A 22,500-nucleotide genomic window follows, 5' to 3' on the forward strand; every position below is an offset into this window, starting at 1 on the left:
GAGTGTGTAGTGTGTGTGAGTGTGTGTGGGTGGTGGTGTGAGTGTGTGTGGGTGAGTGTGTGGGCGAGTGTGTGAGTGTGTGAGTGTGTGTGGGTGAGTGTGTGTGTGTGTGTGGGTGAGTGTGTGGGCGAGTGTGTGAGTGTGTGAGTGTGTGTGGGCGAGTGTGTGAGTGTGTGAGTGTGTGTGGGTGAGTGTGTGTGTGTGTGTGGGTGAGTGTGTGGGCGAGTGTGGTGAGTGTGTGAGTGTGTGTGGGTGAGTGTGTGTGTGTGTGTGGGTGAGTGTGTGGGGCGAGTGTGTGAGTGTGTGAGTGTGTGTGGGTGAGTGTGTGTGTGGTGTGTGGGCGAGTGTGTGGGCGAGTGTGTGAGTGTGTGAGTGTGTGTGGGCGAGTGTGTGGGCGAGTGTGTGGGTGTGTGAGTGTGTGTGGGCGAGTGTGTGGGCGAGTGTGTGGGTGTGTGAGTGTGTGTGGGTGAGTGTGTGGGCGAGTGTGTGAGTGTGTGAGTGTGTGTGGGTGAGTGTGTGTGTGTGTGTGGGTGAGTGTGTGGGCGAGTGTGTGAGTGTGTGAGTGTGTGTGGGGATGGTTGTGTGTGTGTGTGTGGTGAGTGTGTGGGGAGTGTGTGAGTGTGTGAGTGTGTTGTGGGGAGTGTGTGAGTGTGTGAGTGTGTGTGGGTGAGTGTGTGTGTGGTGTGGGTGAGTGTGTGGGCGAGTGTGTGTGGGTGTGAGTGTGTGTGGGTGGGTGATGTGTGGAGTGTGTGGGTGTGAGTGTGTGTGGGCGATGTGTTGTGAGTGTTGGTGAGTGTGTTGTTGTGGGGAGTGTGTGAGTGTGTGAGTGTGGAGTGTGTGTGGTGAGTGTGTGTGTGTGTGTGTGGGTGAGTGTGTGAGTGTGTGTGTAGTGTGTGTGGGGAGTGTGTGTGTGGTGTGTGGGTGTGAGTGTGGTGTGTGTGTGGGTGAGTGTGTGAGTGTGTGAGTGTGTGTGGTGATGTGTGGTGTGTGGTGGTGTGAGTGTGTGTGGGTGTGTGTGTGTGGTGAGTGTGTGAGTGTGTGGTGTGTGTGTGGGTGAGTGTGTGTGGTGTGTGGGTGAGTGTGTGAGTGTGTGAGTGTGTGTGGGTGAGTGGTGTGTGTGTGTGTGTGGGAGTGTTGTGAGGTGGTGGTGTGTGTGTGGTGAGTGTGTGTGTGTGTGTGGGTGAGTGTGTGTGTGGTGTGTGGGTGAGTGTGTGAGTGTGTGGAGGTGTGGTGTGTGGGTGAGTGTGGTGTGTGTGTGTGGGTGGAGTGTGTGTGGTGTGTGAGTGTGTGTGGGTGAGTGTGTGTGTGTGTGTGGGTGAGTGTGTGTGTGTGTGTGGGTGAGTGTGTGAGTGTGTGAGTGTGTGTGGGTGAGTGTGTGTGTGTGTGTGGGTGAGTGTGTGAGTGTGTGAGTGTGTGTGGGTGAGTGTGTGTGTGTGTGTGGGCGAGTGTGTGAGTGTGTGAGTGTGTGTGGGTGAGTGTGTGTGTGTGTGTGGTGGGGTGTAGTGTGTGTTGTGGTGTGTGTGGGTGAGTGTGTGTGTGTGTGGTGAGTGTGTGTGGGTGAGTGTGTGTGTGTGTGTGGGTGAGTGTGTGAGTGTGTGAGTGTGTGTGGGTGAGTGTGTGTGTGTGTGTGGGCGAGTGTGGGAAAACACCGTTGTGTGCTCTGTTTCGTTCCTCCCTTTTGGATACAGGGGGGTTGGAGGGGGGGGGGGATAAACCCATGTAAATGTGAGACTGATTAACAAATCTGATTAGAGCCGGGAGTTTGGGAGGGGCGTGTTTAACTGAAACACCCACTCGCTGTGTGGGCGTGTGTGTGTGTGTGTGTGTGTGTGTGTGTGTGTGTGTGTGCTGATTTGAAATGTGTGTTTGTACACCAAACACCAGGCCTACCGCACACTGCCTGGCTGGGAGATCATGTGGGCTGTGTGTTTTGAGGGCAGTGCGAGCCCCTGGCCTGGTTTTCTGTGTAGCTCTGAGAGAGCTTTTTCTTCTTCTTCTGTTTTTTTGCGAGGCGGTTGGCGGCGAATGAAAGTGTCGGTTCGAGCAGCTCACGCTGGAGGACTGCTTTAATATGGCAGAGCTGTCGTCGTCACGGCAGCAGCCAGCTCAGGGGTCACTCTCTGTGCGCGTGTGTGACATGATGATTGGTAGCAGGCTGTGCGTGTGTGTGTGTGTGTGCGTGTGTGTGCGTGTGTTTGTGGAAGGGGAGGGTGGTGTCAGCCTTGATTACACGTGCATTTGAGTTTTAGAGGTTATGTTTCTGCATGCTTTTGGGATTTTGCGCATGTTTGTTTACACATGCTGCTAATAATAATAATAATAATAATAATAATAATAATAATAATAATATAATAATAATGTGCCTGATGATTAATGATCATGGCAACAGGCTGCGTGTGTGTGCGGGTGCGAATGTGAGGTTGTGGTGCTGGTGTCTGGTTGTGTGTGTGTTTGCATGCATCTGGCTCCCCCCCCCCCCCCCCCCAGGGTCAGCGTCCCTCCCCTGCATCACTGCGTGTGCTCTCTTACCCCTCTCTCCCTCACCCTGTGATTCCCCCTCCATCCCCCCCCCCCCCCCGCTGCCTCGTATATCCTCCGCACCTTTCCTGTTCCCCCACCCCCCACCCCCCCACCCCATACATCAGCCCGTGATGCTGCTCTGTGTAAATCCAGGGTCCAGCAGCATTCTAATGAAGGCAGCGGCCCCCGGGCGACATATTTTACACCCCCCATCCCCCCACCCACCCCCCCCCCTCCCCCCCCGTCCCGAGGCCTTTGATGGAGGCGGTGAAATAAAAGCGCGTGCGTTTGGCGGTGCGAGAGAAAGAGAAGGTTTTACTTCCTCTGACAGACGCGGGTCTTAGAGAAGAGAACGGGCCCCGGAGGAGGCCTCTCAGGTTCATCAGCGGCGGCTTCGCCGACGCCGGCGATAAAACAGCCTTTTAGAGGGCCGGCAGCGGGCGGGCGAGCGAGGGAGAGAGCGCGGGGCCCCCGGCGAGTCCGTTACCCTCCCCGTCTGGACGGGGCCGTCGGGGGCGTTGGGTGACGGCCCTCCCGGGCGCGGGGCGCGGGGTAATCTGTAGCCCTCAGGCGCGACCAAAGCCCAAAATGGCGGCTCCCTCGCTCGGAGCTCGGAGCTCGAACGCTGTAAACTCTGGCGTCGTGTTTATGAACTACAGCAGCGGTCCGGGGAGACAGCACCCCCCCCGCCCCTGCCCCCGCCCCCCCCGCCTCCCCCTTCCGTCCACAGAAACGGGCTCTGCTCTGATTCAGTATTTCATTACGATGTCCTTACGGGACTTTGAGACTGCAAACAGCTCTAATCTGTACCGCAAGTTTTTTTCATTTTTATTTATTTATTTATTTATTAGGTTTTTTTTAGGACGCCGCTCCCGTGTGCCTCTAGCTGGCCCTGCTTCCCTCTCTCTTTTTTTTTTTTTTGGTGACTGACTAATGTTTTGCTGCTGTGGTGAATTCCACTGATTGTCGGAGCAAAACGGGCTGTTTTGAGTCACGGGTCTGCGGGGTTTGAGAGAGCACACTACACCACTCACACCACACACCACCACACACCGCACACACACACACACACACACACACAAAACACACACCACACACAGTACATACACCACACACACGCACACAACACACACACACTGCCTGTACCAGCACACACACACACACACAGCCAGCGACACACGCCACACACCACGCACACACGCGCCCACTTCCACACACCACCACATCAGCACCTACACGACAATCGCGCCGCACATCAGCTCGCACCTACACGCGCCACACACACACGACTTCGACGCACACACCACTGCGCGCCCTAACACGCAGCACACACCACACACACACACACACACGCACACACCACACACACTCGCGCACACACACACACACACACGCACACACACTCGCGCACACACACACACACGCACACACTACGCACACACACACGCGCACACACACACACACACACACACACACACACACACACACACACACACACGGCGAGCAGCCGCCGGCTCACTTCTCACCGCCAGCTCCCACTCGCGCCCTCCGAAAAGTTTCAGGGGCCTGGGGGCCGGCAGGCTCGCCCCTCTCCTGCCTGAGCACAGCTTTCTGACGCCTCCCTCTCTCGTCCCTAACCTGAGCTCCGTGTCTCCCTCTTCTCCCCCCCCAGGAGCGGTGTCCCAGAAGGTGAAGGTGCAGCCGGAGGTGGTGTCCTACCCCGGGGAGACGGTGAACCTGCGCTGCTCCTTCCTGGATCACGGAGGCATCCAGCTGACTCAGGTGAGCGGATGTGGGGCATCCAGCTGACTCAGGTGAGCGGATGTGGGGCATCCAGCTGACTCAGGTGAGCGGATGTGGGGCATCCGGCTGACTCAGGTGAGCGGATGTGAGGCATCCAGCTGACTCAGGTGAGCGGATGTGAGGCATCCAGCTGACTCAGGTGAGCGGATGTGAGGCATCCAGCTGACTCAGGTGAGCGGATGTGGGGCATCAGCTGACTCAGGTGAGCGGATGTGGGGCATCCAGCTGACTCAGGTGAGCGGATGTGGGGCATCCAGCTGACTCAGGTGAGCGGATGTGGGGCATCCAGCTGACTCAGGTGAGCGGATGTGGGGCATCCAGCTGACTCAGGTGAGCGGATGTGGGGCATCCAGCTGACTCAGGTGAGCGGATGTGGGGCATCCAGCTGACTCAGGTGAGCGGATGTGGGGCATTCAGCTGACTCAGGTGAGCGGATGTGGGGCATCAGCTGACTCAGGTGAGCGGATGTGGGGCATCCAGCTGACTCAGGTGAGCGGATGTGGGGCATCAGCTGACTCAGGTGAGCGGATGTGGGGCATCCAGCTGACTCAGGTGAGCGGATGTGGGGCATCCAGCTGACTCAGGTGAGCGGATGTGGGCATCAGCTATCAGGTGAGCGGATGTGGGGCATCCAGCTGACTCAGGTGAGCGGATGTGGGGCATCAGCTGACTCAGGTGAGCGGATGTGGGGCATCCAGCTGACTCAGGTGAGCGGATGTGGGGCATCCAGCTGACTCAGGTGAGCGGATGTGGGGCATCCAGCTGACTCAGGTGAGCGGATGTGGGGCATCCAGCTGACTCAGGTGAGCGGATGTGGGGCATCCGGCTGACTCAGGTGAGCGGATGTGGGGCATCCGGCTGACTCAGGTGAGCGGATGTGGGGCATCCGGCTGACTCAGGTGAGCGGATGTGGGGCATCCGGCTGACTCAGGTGAGCGGATGTGGGGCATCCGGCTGACTCAGGTGAGCGGATGTGGGGCATCCAGCTGACTCAGGTGAGCGGATGTGGGGCCTAGCGCGGGTGCTCCCTGAAGCCGCACAGTGCACCTGAAATATGACCTTTGGGCCCGCCCCGGATCAAAGAATGTTCCTCAGCATAATCCCTGTCCTGCAGGTGCAGTTCAGGCATGGGGGGGGCGGTAAATGGAGTGTATTATAAATAGGAGAATAAATTAGGATATAAATTGGGATATAAATAAGTTGATGGAGCGAGAAATAGGGGCAGAGTGGCGAGAATGCACAAGGCTCAGGAGGAAAAGATGCAGGAGAAACAAGCCGCTCTCCCCGAGGAGGGATGAAGGATGAGGGCGATTAGGAGCTTCTGTCCTCACAGATCCGCTTTTGGGCCGGCGCGCAGAGCGCCCTGCGTTTCGTCTGAAAGCTCCCCCTAACGAAGCCACGTCTCCTTCTGTAGGTGTCCTGGATCTGGGAGCCCAAGGACGGCGCCCGGGACAACATCGCGGTCTTTCACCCTCAGTTCGGGGCCAGCTACCCCGCCTCGCCCCTGACGGGCCGGGTCACCTTCCCCAACCCGTCCCTGGAAAACCCGTCCATCGAGATCAAGGACGTGAAGATGACGGACGAGGGCACCTACGTGTGCGAGTACGCCACCTACCCCAGCGGCAACGAGCAGGGCGAGACCGTGCTGGTCATGCTCGGTCAGTACGCCCCCCCCCCCCCCCCGCCCGTTAACCCCGCCCCCCGCCTGTTAACCCCGCCCCCTGCCCCTCCCGTTAACCCCATACCCCCGCCCGTTAACCCCGCCGCCTGCACGTTAACCCCGCCCCCCCGCCAGTTAACCCTGTCCGTTAACCCCGCCCCCTGCCCCCCCCCCGCCCGTTAACCCCGCCCCCCGCCCGTTAACCCCGCCCCCTGCCCGTTAACCCCGCCGCCTGCACGTTAACCCGCCCCCCCCCAGTACCCTGTCGTTAACCCCGCCCCCTCGCCCCCCCCCCCCCTGCCCGTTAACCCCGCCCCCGCCCGTTAACCCCGCCCCCCGCCCGTTAACCCCGCCCCCCGCCCGTTAACCCCGCCCGCGCCCAAACCCGTTTAACGGCCGCGACTAACGGCGTTTGCCCGCTGAGCTGCGCCTCGTTAAAAGGCCCGGTAACCGTGGCGCTCGCTCACCTTGGAGAGCCCGCGGTCGAGCGGGCCGGGTATCGATCACCCTGCTTGTCATGCGGGCTGCCTCGTCCCTCCCAGTGGCCTCGCCCCCCCCCCCACCCCCCCCCCGTCCCCCGCGGAGCGTGCGGGTCCAGCTTGTGTTGCTGACGGGAGCCGTCCCACTGATTGATTTCCTCTCCCCTCCCTCTCTTCCCCCGCAGCCAAGCCCAAGAACACGGCCTCCATCGTCACGGTGACGGCGGGCCAGAAGCCGGTGGTGGTGGCGCGCTGCGAGTCGGCCAACGGCAAGCCGCCGGCCACGATAAAGTGGGTGTCGGTCGTCAACGGCAACGGGACGGTGGTCTCCGCGCCGGGCACGGACAACACGGTGACGGTGTCCAGCGAGTACCGGCTGGTCCCCACGCCCGCCGACAACGGCAAGGACCTGAGCTGCGTGGTGACGCACCGGACGCAGGACAAGCCGCAGAGCCTGCCGCTGAAGCTGGCCATCGAGTGTAAGACCTAAGCTCGCTAAAACTCACCCAAACTCTTTGAGTTCCCGCTTTAGAAACCTGACCCCTGTGCGTCTCCTCCCCCCCGCCCGCAGACCCCCCCCAGGTCACCGTCGTCGGGTACGACAACAACTGGTACGTGGGCCGCGCCGACGTGTCGCTGACCTGCCAGGCCACCGGCAACCCCGTCCCGGAATCGGTCGACTGGAAAGTGTGAGTGGCGTCGCCTCGCTGGGCGGTGTGGGGGGGGTGGGGTGGGGGGGAGGTTCTGGAACGTTCCGTTTGGTTTAAAGCGCTGTTCGCTGTTGGGGCTCGTTGGGTTGCGTTCTGGAGAACGCTTACGTGGTTTGGCCGGCCGTGTGCGTCGTCGTCAGGCGTGTCCCGTGTGAAGGTGCGGAGGTGTGAAGGTGTGAAGGTGTGGAGGTGTGGAGGTGTGATGGTGTGTCTTCTCAACACCCTGTCCTGTGCTAGATGACCGGTTTGGGGGCTATTCTGGGATTGCGTAGCCTTTTCGGTTATAAACAAGATGGAGGCGCCTGCCACACCTGACCTAATTTTGAGTGCTGACCTACATCCCCCCCCCCCCCCCCTGTCCCTCCCCCCAGTCTGTCGGGGCAGATGCCTGAGACCGTGCAGCGCAAGGGGAACAAGCTGGTGGTGCTGAAGGTGGATGATCGGGTGAACACCACCTTCGTGTGTGAGGTGAAGAACCGGCTGGGCGTGGGCAAGGACCAGGTCACCGTCGTGGTCAGAGGTAGGTCACGGAAAGCGCCGGAAAGCCGACTGTGTCTGCAAGCGCGTTCTGCACCGGGCCCACACACTGCACACTGCACACTGCACACTGCACACTGCACACTGCACACTGCACACTGCACACTGCACACTGCACACTGCACACTGCACACTGCACACTGCACACTGCACACTGCACACTGCACACTGCACACTGCACACTGCACACTGCACACTGCACACTGCTCTGGGGGCCCCGCTGGCTGTGGGGGAGTTCTTAGCCACTTTCTTCATTGAAAGCCACCGTAAAGTACTCTTGGCACATGCAAACAAATGCACACACACACACACACACGCACCTCACACACACACACACACACACACAGACATACACACGCCACACACACACACCCCACACACCACACATGCTCACACACAGACACACACACACACACACACACACACACACACACACACACACACACACACACCTCACACACCCCACACACACACACACACACCACACACCCCACACACACACACACACACACACACCTCACACACCACACACACCCCACACACACACACTCACGCACACACACCTCACACACACACCACACACACTCTCTCACACCACACACACTCACACACGCTCTCACACGCCACACACACACAGACACACACACTCACACACACTCACACACATGCTCACACACAGAACAGTGCGCCCCATACGCTTGAGTACAAGAGCGGAAGCGGGCTCTTGGTGTTTAGAATGTCTGAGTGTGTTTTTCTGGGGAAATCGTCTTGACTTCACCGTTCTTTCCCAAGGGGAAGTTTTCTTGGTTGCCATGACACCCTTTACTGTTGTACCCATCTAACCTGTTCACCATAAAACACACCCCTTTCATGACCCCCCCTCCCCCCCCCCCAGAATGCGTTCATCTCCTTCCATCTCTGCTTCCGTCTTTGAGCTTGCGCTGTAAGGCTGTACGACCGTCTCCCGCCTCTCGTCCAATGAGGGTTCAGTCACGTGACCAGAGGCCCTGCTTACCGCAGCTTTCAGGTTTGGGTTTCACTGTGAGCGGGGGGGGGAGCTTGGGGCTTTCTGTGTGGGGGTCTCTGAGTGGGTCCCCACACAGGGGGTTAAAGATGAAGCCCCTCTGCCTTACAGGGGGTCTGGCTTAATTCGGGCAGAATTGGACTTTGAGATCCTGTCTGATCCTTTTCCTGGTAGAGGGGTTTGGGCTCCCTGTCGTCATGTCTTCTTGCCTGAAAGGGGGGTTGGGTTGGGGGGGGGGGGGGACAGGAGGGGGGGGCTGCAGGAGAGCAGTCCTCTCGTATCCACGGAGAGATAATGCAGATTTTAAATAGACCACATTTCGGCTGTGAGTGGGACTCCTGCTTCATGCAAAATGCATCCGCGCCGCTGGTCTGAAGAGGCTTTGTGCTGAGCCGGGCATCGTGGGTAATGGAAGGAGTGCGTCTCCCCGGCGACCGCGGTCTGAAAGCCCCCGAGCGGGGGGGGGCGGGCCGGGCCGCTCTGCGCCGCGTAGCGTGAAGGGGGCGGCGGGACCTCTGGGACAGGAGAGTGTGTCCCGTCCCATCCAGTCCCACGAGGCGGGGCCGTGTCCTTCTGTGCCTCTTTAGGGGGAAGGCCCCCGCCTCGCTGGGCCCGCTGTGGCCCTGTGCGCTTGTGCAGGCAGAGAGAGCCGAAAAGGGGTTCCACACGGGCGTCGCCTGGGCCCCGGTGGAAATCCGCCGCCTCTCCTTTGTGAGCTGATGGCCCGGCAAATACTGTTTTATATTCTGTCTTACACAAACTAACACTCCATTCTCTCTCTCTCTCTCTCTCTCTCTCTCACACAATCTCTCTCTCCATCTCCATTCTCTTTCTCTCTCTCTCTCTCTCTTACACAATCTCTCTCTCCATCTCCATTCTCTCTCTCTCTCTCTCTGGTAAGGATCATTCAGCACCTTCAGGCTCAGTCTCTCTGGGCAGTGTGTGTGTGTGTGTGTGTGTGTGTGTGTGTATGAATGCTAAGTGATATGCTAATGTGTTCTGCTCGATACCATCTCGCCCTCTGACTGCCAAGGCCATTAAGTACGTCCACGAGCGTGAAATGTGCAGCACCTGGCTGCAGCGTGTCTACTGGGGCCGGCTGAGTCTGTTCCCCCTCGCCCCCCCCCCCCCGTGTGTGAGGAGTAGCTCAGTCCCCCTTTGTGAGGAGTAGCTCAGTCCCCCCTGTGTGTGAGGAGTAGCTCAGCCCCCTGTGTGTGAGGAGTAGCTCAGTTCCCCCTGTGTGTGTGAGGAGTAGCTCAGTCCCCCTGTGTGTGAGGAGTAGCTCAGTCCCCCTTGTGTGTGAGGAGTAGCTCAGTTCCCCCTGTGTGTGTGAGGAGTAGCTCAGTCCCCCTGTGTGTGAGGAGTAGCTCAGTCCCCCCTGTGTGAGGAGTAGCTCAGTCCCCCTGTGTGTGAGGAGTAGCTCAGTCCCCCTGTGTGTGAGGAGTAGCTCAGTCCCCCTGTGTGTGAGGAGTAGCTCAGTCCCCCTGTGTGTAGGAGTAGCTCAGTCCCCCCGTGTGAGGAGTAGCTCAGTTCCTCCTGTGTGTGTGAGGAGTAGCTCAGTCCCCCCTGTGTGTGAGGAGTAGCTCAGTCCCCCTGTGTGTGAGGAGTAGCTCAGTCCCCCTGTGTGTGTGGGAGTAGCTCAGTCCCCCTGTGTGTAGGAGTAGCTCAGTCCCCCTGTGTGTGAGGAGTAGCTCAGTCCCCCTGTGTGGGAGTAGCTCAGTCCCCCTGTGTGTGAGGAGTAGCTCAGTTCCCCCTGTGTGTGTGAGGAGTAGCTCAGTCCCCCCTGTGTGTGAGGAGTAGCTCAGTCCCCCTGTGTGTGAGGAGTAGCTCAGTCCCCCTGTGTGTGAGGAGTAGCTCAGTCCCCCTGTGTGTGAGGAGTAGCTCAGTTCCCCCTGTGTGTGAGGAGTAGCTCAGTCCCCCTGTGTGTGAGGAGTAGCTCAGTCCCCCCTGTGTGTGAGGAGTAGCTCAGTCCCCCTGTGTGTGAGGAGTAGCTCAGTCCCCCTGTGTGTGAGGAGTAGCTCAGTCCCCCTGTGTGTGGAGTAGCTCAGTCCACCCTGTGTGTGTGAGGAGTAGCTCAGTCCCCCTGTGTGTGAGGAGTAGCTCAGTCCCCTGTGTGTGAGGAGTAGCTCAGTTCCCCTGTGTGTGTGGAGTAGCTCAGTCCCCCTGTGTGTGAGGAGTAGCTCAGTCCCCCTGTGTGTGAGGAGTAGCTCAGTCCCCCTGTGTGAGGAGTAGCTCAGTCCCCCTGTGTGTGGAGTAGCTCAGTCCACCCTGTGTGTGTAGGAGTAGCTCAGTCCCCCTGTGTGTGAGGAGTAGCTCAGTCCCCCTGTGTGTGTGAGGAGTAGCTCAGTCCCCCTGTGTGAGGAGTAGCTCAGTCCCCCTGTGTGTGTGGAGTAGCTCAGTCCCCCCTGTGTGAGGAGTAGCTCAGTCCCCCTGTGTGTGGAGTAGCTCAGTCCACCCTGTGTGTGTGAGGAGTAGCTCAGTCCCCCCTGTGTGTGAGGAGTAGCTCAGTCCCCCTGTGTGTGAGGAGTAGCTCAGTCCCCCCTGTGTGTGGAGTAGCTCAGTCCACCCTGTGTGTGAGGAGTAGCTCAGTCCCCCCTGTGTGTGAGGAGTAGCTCAGTCCCCCCTGTGTGAGGAGTAGCTCAGTCCCCCTGTGTGGGGAATTTCTCAGTCCAGCCTGTCTCACAAGGGGGAAAGTACCTGAGATACCTCCTGGAAATCTACCCCATCGTGCACGCACTCGCACACACACGCAGTCGCTCGCGGCCTTGGCTTTTTCCTGTCCCTGGCGGTTGGCAGGCGAGTGCGGGGGGAGGGGCGGGCGGTGGCGGTGGTGACTCACCGCTGGGGAAGCTGAGCGTCGGGCCCTGATGGCCTGATAGCGCGTGGCGTTAGCGTTAGCGTTAGCCCCCTCTGTGTGCGAGCGCACAGCCGGCCCCGGCCCGCAGCGCGCGCTCTCTTCCTCCTCCTGGCCTTCTGGGTGAAGGGGATCTCTCCCACTCTTCCCCTGCCTGTTCCAAAAAGTGACTAATAAACCTCCAGGCGGGACCCAGCCCCTTAATCTCCCATTCGTTTTATAACCGGCCATTGAGCTGGTCTTAATGAACTGGCGAAATGCCTGAATGGACTCTTTGGTGGTCGGTGCTGCTGAACGGTGTGCTGTGTGCGGCAGTGTGTATCCATGGAGATGAACATTATGACTGTATGTGAATGTTTGTGCACGGTTCGTGTCATTCAAGCGTTGATTGACAGGGGAGGCTCCGCCTCCCTGTCCCCCAGTAACTCTGGCATGGTGTGCTTGACCTTTTACGGACGTCCTGTCCTGGCTTCCCCAGGACTTCTTCTGGAAGGAGGAGCTCTAGCTGGAGTGGCAGACTGGCGGGGAGGAAGAGGGGGGGGGGAGTGGGGGGCAGCAGGGGGGCGGCTGGTAGTGTGTCTGGGGCGTGGGGGGTGAATCGGTGTACTGGCAGTGTGGTGGGGTGGGACGGGGGTGCTGGCAGAGTTGAGGGGGGTGAAACAAGGGTGCTGGCAGTGTGGGAGGGGGTTGCTGGCAGTGTGGAGGAAGTGGGGCAGGGGTGTTGGCAGTGTGGGGAGTGGTAGGGGGGTGCTGGCAGTGTGGGGGAGGGGGGGTTGCTGGCAGTGTGGAGGAAGTCGGACAGGGGCGTTGGCAGTGTGGAGGAAGTGGGACAGGGGCGTTGGCAGTGTGGAGGAAGTGGGACTGGTCTGCAATGTGAGGAAGTGGACGGCGTTGGAGTGGAGGAGTGGAAGGGTGTTGGCAGTGTGGGGCAGTGGTAGGGGTTTGCTGGGCAGTTTTGAGGGGTGTCTGTCAGGCGTGTGGCGGGGGCTCCTGGCAGCTGTGGGGGTGATTGCTGGAGTTGTGGGCGGTTTGGAGGGGGTGCATGGCAGAGTGGGGGAATGGGGGGGAGTGGGGTGCGCAGGGGGTAAGGGGGTGGTAGGGGTGTGGGTGGGTGGGGGGTGAAAGGGTCTGGCAGTGTGGGAGGGGGGTGCGGCGTGTGACAGTGTGTGGGCAGTGTAGGGGTGGGAGGGGGTGTTGGCAGTGTGGGCGGGTAGGGGGGTTGCTGGCAGTGTGGAGGCGGTGGGGCGGGGGCTCTGGCAGTGTGGAGGGGGGGCTGCAGGTGGGTGGGGGCGGGGTTGGCAGGCTGGTGTAGGGGGGTGGGCCCGGCAGTGTGGGGGTGGGTGGGGTGTCTGGCAGTGTGGGGGGGGGGTTGCTGGCAGTGTGGAGGCGGTGGGACGGGGGTGCTGGCAGGTTGGGGGTGGTTGAACGGTGCAGGCAGTGTGGGGAAGTGGGACTGGGGTGTTGGCAGTGTGGGCGGTGAGGTGGGGGTGTGGCAGTGTGGCGGGTGGGGGTCTGGCAGTGTGGGAGGGACGGGTGGGGCGGCGGTGGGGCTGGCGGTGGGGGGGTGAGTGAGGGGGGAGGAGTTAATCACTGCAGACTGAGTAAATTGCGTTCCTGGCTCAGTGCCACTCAAACAGTCCAGCAGCATCACAGCTCGTGTGGGATGATGCAGTGAAGCCCTCTGAGACAGAGCTGTGACCCGCTCAGCAGGAGAGAGAGCTGGGCAGAGAGATGGAAGGGTGTGTCTCTCCCTCTCTCTCTCTCTTGCTCTTTCTTGCTTTTGCGCTGTGTCTCTGTCTGTCTCTTTCTTTCTCTCACGCTCTATCTCTTGCTCTATATCTTGCTCTCTCTCTTTCTCGCTCATTCTTGCTCTTGCTCTCTCTCTTTGTTTGTCTCTGTCTCTCCCTCTCTCTTTGTTTGTCTCTGTCTCTCTCTCTCTCTGTCTGTCTCTCTCTCTCTCTCTCTCTCTCTCTCTCTGTCTGTCTCTGTCTCTCTCTCTCTCTCTCTCTCTCTCTCTGTCTGTCTGTCTGTCTGTCTGTCTCTCTCTCTCTCTCTCTCTCTCGCTCTCTCTCTCTCTCGGTGCAGATGGACTGCAGGGAAAGAGCAGAATTTAGGTGTGTTCTCTGATACTCAGAGAAAGAATAAGAGGAGGAAAGCAGTGCTCCTTTTAGCCCTAACCAGTAACGAGTGCATCGTCATGGAAACCGCAGTGGTCAGAACTTCAGGAGGGGTGCAGAGGGCCAGTGGTGTTGGGAGTGCGTGTGTGTGAGGCTGAGGGGTGAGGACAGCAGAAAGGCATGCTGGGAAAGGCCAGGGCAGTTGTGCAGGATGGAGGGGGAGGGGCGTAGGGCTCTTAGAGGGAAGTGGTTTACAGACATTACTGCCGGCCTGGACCCCCCCCCCCCCATCTCCTGGTATCGGACCTCTTCCTGGCGGGGGGCGGGGAATCGGACGGACAGGTGGGGGGGGGGGGGTAAGCGGCACATTACAAATGAGGCGAGTGGGGGGGGGCACGCCGTCCACTGGTGCAGATTTACCGCCTGGAGGATGAGTCGCCTCTCCAGCATCCTGCTGTGTCAGTCCCTTCATCCCTCCATCCTCCTCCATCCCTCCATTCTTCACCCCCCGCCCCCCTGCATGTGTCCATCATCCGCCCGCTCAGCCCTCCAGACACACACAGCTCCGGATAACCGCCGGGGCGGAGTCACTTCCTGTTTTTTTCTTTTTCTCTCCGAAAACTGGAGAGAGGACTGCAAACTGGGCTCACGCCGCGCGAGGCGTTTCTCAAATGGCGGGGGGCGGGGGGGGAGGTGGGGAGGGGAGACGGACAGCCCGTCTGAGAGAGCAGCACGCCCGTCACCAATCACGCCTTCCTGTCTCTCTGTCCCTCCCCCCCCCCCTGCAGAGCCGATAAAGAACAGCTCCAACGTCGGCGTGGTGGCGGGCGCCATCATCGGCAGCCTCCTGGCCCTCCTGCTGGTCGCCGCGCTGATCGCCTTCCTGGTGACGCGCAGCCGCCGCCGGCAGCAGGGCTACCGGGGCAACGCCAACCAGGGCAGCTACGACATCAAGACGCGCATCTTCGGCGGCAAGAAGGCCAGCAAGAACGGCGCCGGGGGCAACGGCAGCGGCCCCGCCTACGCCTACCGCGAGAGCGACTCGGAGACGCTGACGGAGAAGTCCAACAACCTGCGGCGCGACGGCGGCGGCGTGGCCAACGCCGCGCCCTCCGCCCACGACATCCTGCTGAGCAACGACCTGGACGAGTCGGAGCGCCGCAAGTTCGACGGGCTGGAGGACGGCGAGGAGGACGAGGACGAGCGCTACGACCAGTTCCGCGGGAGCGGGCCCATCCTGCAGCTCCGCCCCCCCGAGGAGGAGGCCGGCGGTTACCTGGACGACGACATGGAGTCGCAGCGGGACGGCTCCGTCATCTCCCGGACGGCCGTGTACGTCTAGAGAGAGAGGAGGGGGGGGGGGAGAGCGAGAGAGAGAGATGGAGAAAGAGATGGAGAAAGAAGGGGATGGAACCGAGAGGAGAAGAATTGTGGACGCGGAGGAGCGGAAAACGACGTTCTTCTGAACTTCTCCTTTTTTTTTTCGTTCATTCTTCCTTCCCTTCAAGAAATAAGTACCAGTTTTATTTTGACATATGAGGAGAAGAGGACTTGCTGGAAAAGGAGGCATCGGTGGATGGATGGATGGACGGACGGTGCGATGAGGATGGGTGGAGCTCGGAATAGACTGAGAGCTGTCAATCATTGGCTCTGGGTAACTGGGAACTGGGAAGCTTGTTGTTCGACTTAAAAATCCAAAAACCCTGAAATCACGACGATCTTTGCTCAAGCTGCTTCCTGCTTCCATCGACATTAGAGATTTTAAACGTTTTAAACGCTGGGAGTGCGACAGACACTTTTAAGAGAGCTCGACGTCTTCAAGGAAACGCGTGCTCCTCCAAAAGCGATGTTTTCATGGAAATGGTTGCCGTGACGGGGAGATGCCCGCGATCACACAACGCTCACCGCTACCGCTAGTCGTCACGGAAACGCACACTGTAATTGCATTACCGGTCTCATTCGAGCGCTTGTATCTGCAGATCCTAGCCTTGCTGTGGTAGACTTTAAATAATGTCTTCTTTCTGGGTTTGAATCAAACTTTTCTTTTGCTGTTTTTATTTTAGTGTGGTGAGAGGCGAGGTTAGGGTAAATAGTTTTAGATGTGAAATTAGGGTGCTGCACTGTCGGACTTTCCGTGTGATGTAAATGGCCTTGTTCTGAGGCCGCTGCAGGGCCTGTTCTCTCAGGGGTACTGGGCGTGCAGGCCTGGGGCAGATCAGAGCATGTCCACACTGTGTTCAGATGGGCTCCGGGGTCATGAACGGGCCAGGCATTCAGTGGGCGGGAAGAACCCCAAACCGCCACCCCCTCGTCTGGCCTGGAGCCTGCGCTTCCCACACACGCACGGGGTATGAGCCGTACGGGAGGTGGGGGGGTATGGTGGTCACAGGCATGGGAGGTGGTGGGGTATAGTAGTCACACAGGCATGGGAGGGTCGGGGGGGTAGGGTGTCACCGGGAAGGGGTAGGTGGCCACACAGGTACGGGAGGGTGGGGGGGGGTGTATGAGTGGTCACACAGGCATGGGAGGGTGGGGGGGTATGAGTGGTCACACAGGCACAGGGGTATGAGGGTCCACAGGGGGGGGGGGGGGTATGAGTGGTCACACAGGCATGGGGGTTGGGGGGTATGAGTGGTCACACAGGCATGGGAGGGTGGGTGGGGGGGTGTTTGGTCATGAGGCACGGGGGGCTCCAGTGGGCGGGGATGAAGTGAGTCTCTGACATGTCCGTCTCCTGCTCTGCCCTGTTAGGCTCTGTCTGTTCAGGGATGATGGGGGGGGGGCCGGGGGGGTGCTGAGTGAGTTTGTAATTCTGCTGTCATAAGGACCCTGTGGTGCCGGCCCACAGACACAGAGTGAAGGCACAACTACCCTCCCGTATAAATATATACATATATATATATATATCTACATATAAAATACAGACGTACACATACGTATATATCTGCTGTACAGTGAATTGGTGTTGTCCTTCTTAATGTAGTCCACAGCGGGCCTGTCTCAGTGTAGCTTCAAGTGTGTGTGGCGGTGTGTTGTGTGTGGTGGCGTGTGTGCGTGTGTGAGGTGTGTGTGAGAGAGAGAGAGAGAGTGTGTGTGTTGTGGTGTGTGTGCGGTGTGTGTGTGTGTGCACGTGTGCGTGCGTGTGTGAGTGTGTGTGAGTGTGTGTGTGAGAGAGAGAGAGAGAGAGAGTGTGTGTGTGTCTGTGTGCCCGTCTGTGTGCCCGTGTTGGCAGTGTGCTGATATTCATTGTGTACATTGCTCTGTAACTCGGCCTTTTGTGTGTCTGTGTGCAGCAGTGTGTCTGGGCCCTGCTCTCTGGGTGTTGTGTATACTGGATTTAGTTTAGAGGGCTCTCTGTTTTAAGCCTGAGCTGGTAGTTGTGTACGGATCTGGATTTTAGTCCTCTGACAGGCACCTGCTCTACGCTCTCTGTGGCTGGAATGTATGAGCGTTTGAATCCGCAAGAACAGGAATGAAGGGGTTTGTCCTCATTTTGTCAATTTGTGGCCATTAAACAAAGTGGTTATGCTGACTGATGTTCGCGGTAAATGAAATGAATTACTCGATCCTTTCATTAATATGGGGATCAGCCAGTTAATTGAACAAGTAATCAGGCATGATCAGTGGACTAAAACGCAAAAGGACAAGATAAAGATGCTCGTTTTGTAGTAACATACACACTCATACACACATGCAGACACACACCCACCCACACACGTTCACTCGTACACATACACACACACACACACACACACACACACACACACACACACACACACACACACACACTGCATTTCTTTCACAAAAGAGGCTCTGTAGCAGTTGACGGGAGAGTCCGGATGAGCGCTGGGTGTAGCGGCGCGTAACGCTGATACTCAAGCGCCACGGCTCACCCAGGCCCATCCACGCGCGCAGCCGAGGCTGTGCTGAGGACGGGGGCGGGGCGCGGCGTGTGACTGCGGGCGCCGCTGATGGTCGCCGGCCCGACCAGCCCTGATCGCCGAGGGCCCGTCCCCACGCTTCCAACGTCGCTGCCGGGCGCGGTCCGGCGCCGCGGGTTACCGCCGGGGCCGCTGAAGCGACCGGCCAAATCCGCCTCGCCGCACTCCGAGCCCAGAGTCACGAGCCCTTTCCGACTGTGACCCGGTCCGAACGCCACGCCCCTCTTACCCGAGACCCCCCGGTCAAGCGTCTGGCCTGGAGGGGCTTTGGAACTGGCCAATGGGGGGTCGGGCGCGGGTCAGACTGTTTGTCGCGGCGGGGTTTTTGTACGTATCGCGTCGCGGCGCTTGCGTTTACCGCAGTCTGTCGTCCTTCCTCTTCCTCTGCAGCGCGCAGAACGAATCCGCACGGCGGCGCGGTATCCAAATTAGATCTGTTCACACCCGCTTCCTGTGCTGTACGTGCGAGGAGGTTTTTATTTTTTTATTTTTTCTCGGGTGGTGGTGAAACTCTTTCGTGAGAATCTTGTGTCACGGTTTAGGATATCCATATAGAATGTGTTTATTCATTATTTTTCCCGCAGAATACCTACGGGAGCTCTATGATATAAATATCCAGCAGAAGTGTATACGCTGGTTTGTAGGTGTCATGGTTTTACTCTGCAGACTGTGAGGATCACATTTGCGACTGTCAAACACAACTCTCTGTAGCAGGGCTTTGTTCCAAAATGTCTGTTTAAAAAAACAAAACAAAACAAAAAAAACCCATTTCTGAATCACCTGAATTTTCATGTAATGATTGCAACACACAGAGCTGTGGCAGCCAGTATACTCCCAGAACTGTGTATGTATTGCCCCTATGCACACACACACACACACACACGCACACACAACCCACTGCTCAGTGTATCATTCCTTTCTATGTGTAAAAATGTGCTGCCCAGTGTGGTTTTAAAGGGGAAACTACATTAATAGAGGGTACTTACCCTCCCCTGTCTTGCACAATGAAAAACACACATTTGCAAAATCTGCAGTTCCTCTCCCTGATGATCAGACAAAGCCTTAACATCACCAACCGCACTCATGAAATCTACTTCCCCTGTGTACATAGTATAAATATATAAATATCTATCAAGACATTACTAATTTATTGTGTCACATGGTTGTGCATCTGTTTGGCTGCGAGCATGAAAGATATTCTCATTTTGTCAAGGTTTTATTTTTACCCAGTTTATTTTAAAATTAATTTTTTTGGGGGGGGGGGGGGGGTTTATAATGTACCATTTTGAGGACTTTGCCAACTGCTACTCTGCGACTACCCTCCAGGTTAAAAACGGGAAATTCTACTGTGTTGCACTCACGAAAGACTTCATGTGCGTCTCTTCTCTCTGTGAAACCGCTTGTTTTTTTTTTTCCCTTTGGAAAGGATGTTACACTTGCTGTCCTCCTGTTTGTCACACACACGCTTTATTTTTGTATTTTTTGGTTTGGATTAAAGTGTTCTGGATTTTTAAAAAGACGCCGGCGTGTCCTGTCTCTGTGTTTGGTGCCCGTCGCCATCATTGCCGGCGGTGGAAGGATCGGGCGGGGTGGCGGGGGTGGGGGGTGGGTGGGGGGTTGGTTGGGTGTCCTGTGATCATTCGGAGCAAGAACGAAAAATCCTGCGTCCGAGGCCTCAGCCTTCTGCCATAAAGCACACCCCCTTCCGTCTGAGCAGTGACCTTGGAGTCCCTTTGGTCTGAGCAGACGGAGAGAACTCCGTTGTGTTGGGCTGTGCTGATAAGGGTGTTTGGCTGGTTAGTCAGCGGTGCTAAAGAGCTGATTTAAGGGTCTGACACGCTGGCCACACCTCTCTGCTGCGCACCGTCATGCTCATTGTTTGACTCCCTACTTTTCTTGTTTTCTTTTCTCTGAGATAGTGACGGGAGCGTTACTTCCTTAGGGGGAAGTAGAGCCGGCCGCGGAGGGATACGCGTAATCGGTGTTGAGTGAGCAGGCGGGTGACGGGGGGGATTACCATGCCTGCCTGCGCACACAGCGCCGAGGAATGCAGATTCCCTGCATGTCCCTCCCCGAGAGTGAGGCCATGTTATCAGCACGGGGGGGGGGACACACGGGTTCATTTGAACTCTGAGTGCTCCACTTTCTGTTAGAGCGCATTGTTTGAACAGTGACTAATACAAACTAGTTGGTAAAAATTTAACAGGAGGAAGAGGTATGTGTGTGTGTGTATGTGTGTGTGCGCACATTCCAGTGTGTGTGTGTGCGCGTGCATACCAAGAGTAATCAAAAAGCATTTCTTCACTGCCACTGTCCTGTGGGGATATGTAATGCTTTGTAAATTATATTCCATATAAGTGCTTTCCATTTATTTGTATATCCCGTTTGAATTTTGAATCTTCACGTCTTAAAGATACAGTTTGCTGTTTTTGCATCAGCTCAGGGAACGCTCTGTTTTAATGCATCTTTCGCGGTGCAGTCGGCTGCGTTGCCGAAGGCGTCCTCTGACTGTTCACCGCGTGGCGCGGCGCGGCTCGATGGCTGTGACCTCACGGCTGTTTTTTTGTCTCGGCCTATGACTCTGTTTTTAACGGCGGACACCTTTATGACCTCACAGAAGAACGACTGCGACCGTTCAGCCTGCAGCGGTGCGGTCAGGTTGCGTTTAGACGTCGCGTGCGGCTGCACCTTCAGAAAGGAGGACTTCCCTGGTGCAGTGAACTGGATGCTCTTTGTGGAAGCATCGCGGTGTTGACGGGCACTAGTTGGCCGAGCTGCATGCGCAGTATGGATTAACAGGGATGCATGCGTGTCATGGATTGACTGTTGCATGCTGGTTATGGATGAGCAGAGCTGCATGACAGAGCTGTTATCCCCAGGGCCATATCTGCACAGGTGATGGATGTGGAGCTCGGCCACGCCCCCTTTGGTTTGAGGCTTTGTGCACGGGGCCCCCATCGACGGAGGAACGGCCTTCGGCTCTGCCGAAGCCGGCCTCCGATTGGGCGAAAGGGAATTTGCACGCGCTCGGGCAGAGCCAGCGCTCCTAGCGTCTCTCCTCTCTCTCTCTCTCCTCTCTCCCTCCTCTCTCTCTCTCTCTCTCTCTCTCTCTCTCTCTCTCCCTCTCTCTCTCTCTCTCTCTCTCTCTCTCTCCCTCTTCGGCGTGTTTGTCAGCTCGCTGTCGTTAAAAGAGCGAGATCACAGGCCCGAGAACGCAAGCCTCCTCCGGGCCTGAGGTGGAGAACCCGTTCCCCCGCATTCCCCCTGGCACCGCCCTCTCAAAGGGGCGGGCGGAGGAGGTTGTTTTGACACATCTGATGTGTATCCAGACGCAGAAACCCGACTCAGTTCCCCGCAGTGGAAGAGCCGCGTTGGGAACTAGCCCTCGTCCGTTACCGGTGCGGTCGGCCCCAGCACGGTCTCTGTAAATCACCACCGCCCTATAAATCCGCTTTCTTGGCCAGCTCCTGTGATGAGGCGCCATGGACCTGGACCTGGACTGTGCGACTGGGAAGTGAAAGATCTCCCTGGGGGGGGGGGTAAATTTATAGGAGTGTGGAGACGCTGTAAGGTTGAGTGAAGCCACAGAGATCCGCTCCACTTCACCCCACCCTAGTCCCTCCTGTGTCCAGTTAGACCCCACCCCCCCGAGTGGTCACGTGTGCGGCCCAGTCTGACCTGCGGACGTGTGCCCCCCCTGGAGCAGTGAGCCTGCACAGGCCTGTTATGTAGCCCCCCCCACACACACACTGATTGTAAATCTGTGGGCTGGCTGACGGGTCGGTGTGGGGGCAGTGTTCGGCTGAGGCGGCGTAGGCGGTGTAGGCGGCGTAGGTGGCGGCGTAGGCGTTCTGATGCTGGGATGGAGCGATGGGCCCCTGGAGCCCCGGCGCTGATATTCGGCTGTGTCTCTGGACCCCCCCCCCCCCCCGGTGCGCCCGCGTGCGGACCAGCTCCTGCGTGTCCATGCGGGAGGGCTAATCCGGCTCCTAAGAATAGATCCGCCAGACGGAAATGATTTTGATGCGATGTGGTGTGTGTGAGCGTGCGCGAGAACTTGTGTGTGTGTGTATGGTGTGTGTGGTATGTGTGTGTGGTGTGTGTGTGTGTGTGAATGTATGGTGTGTGTGGTGTGTGTGTGTGTGTGTATGTATGGTGTGCATGGTATGTGGTGTGTGTGTTGTGTGTGTGTGAGAGAGTGAGTTGGTGTGTGTGTGTGTGTGTGTGTGTGTGTGAGAGAGTGAGTTGGTGTGTGTATGTGTATGTATGGTGTGTGTGGTATGTGTGTGTGTGTGTATGTATGGTGTGTATGGTGTGTGTGTGTGTGCGTGCGTGTGTGTGGTGTGTGTGTGTGTGTGTGTGTGTGTATGTATGGTGTGTGTGGTATATATGTGTGTGTGTGTGTGAGAGAGTGAGTTGGTGTGTGTATGTGTATGTATGGTGTGTGTGTGTGTGTGTGTGTGTGAAAGAGAGAGAGGCTGGGGGCGCTCGGTGGATCAGATGCGCACAGGCTGTTTAATTCGCCGCTCTCTGCGTCTCACGCCCACTCTGCAGCGAGCGGGAGAGAGAGAGGGGCAGTGCGCCGGGGCGATCGGGGCGATCTGGGTGCCAGGTTGATTTCGGCCCGGAGCCACAGAGCGGTGGAGCCGCAGAGCGGTGGAGCCGGTCGGGCCGCGGGGAGCGTGGGACCCTGTGACTGGCTGGCTGCTCGTTTCTCTCATGGGCGTTGCTAACTGGTCCAACCCGTTCCCCCTGTAGGAAAGCTCTCTCTCTCTCTCTCTTCCTCCTTCCCTCTCCCTCTCCCCTCTCTCTCTCTTCCTCCCTCTCTCTCTCTCTCTGCTCTCTCTCCCTCTCT

The 22,500-nt window shown here is 57.9% G+C and overlaps 1 protein-coding gene across 2 annotated transcripts in view; it reads left to right on the forward strand.

Moving 5' to 3' along the window:
- The window catches only part of si:ch73-22o12.1 (nectin-2), a 59,225-nt gene that overhangs the window by 19,145 nt on the left and 17,580 nt on the right, over nt 1-22,500 (forward strand). The window contains exons 2-7 of one of the 2 annotated variants that reach the window (XM_064309863.1): nt 4,193-4,302; nt 5,738-5,981; nt 6,648-6,941; nt 7,034-7,151; nt 7,544-7,692; nt 14,493-16,048. In XM_064309863.1, the coding sequence (XP_064165933.1) occupies nt 4,193-4,302; nt 5,738-5,981; nt 6,648-6,941; nt 7,034-7,151; nt 7,544-7,692; nt 14,493-15,046 (1,469 nt within the window). In that variant the 3' untranslated portion in view covers nt 15,047-16,048. Of the gene's footprint in view, nt 1-4,192; nt 4,303-5,737; nt 5,982-6,647; nt 6,942-7,033; nt 7,152-7,543; nt 7,693-14,492; nt 16,049-22,500 lie in introns of those variants that run through there. The other variant, XM_064309853.1, reaches the window with a different exon arrangement.

Source organism: Anguilla rostrata, chromosome 1, assembly GCF_018555375.3.
Source record: "Anguilla rostrata isolate EN2019 chromosome 1, ASM1855537v3, whole genome shotgun sequence".
In the NCBI taxonomy this organism is placed as follows: Eukaryota; Metazoa; Chordata; class Actinopteri; order Anguilliformes; family Anguillidae; genus Anguilla; species Anguilla rostrata.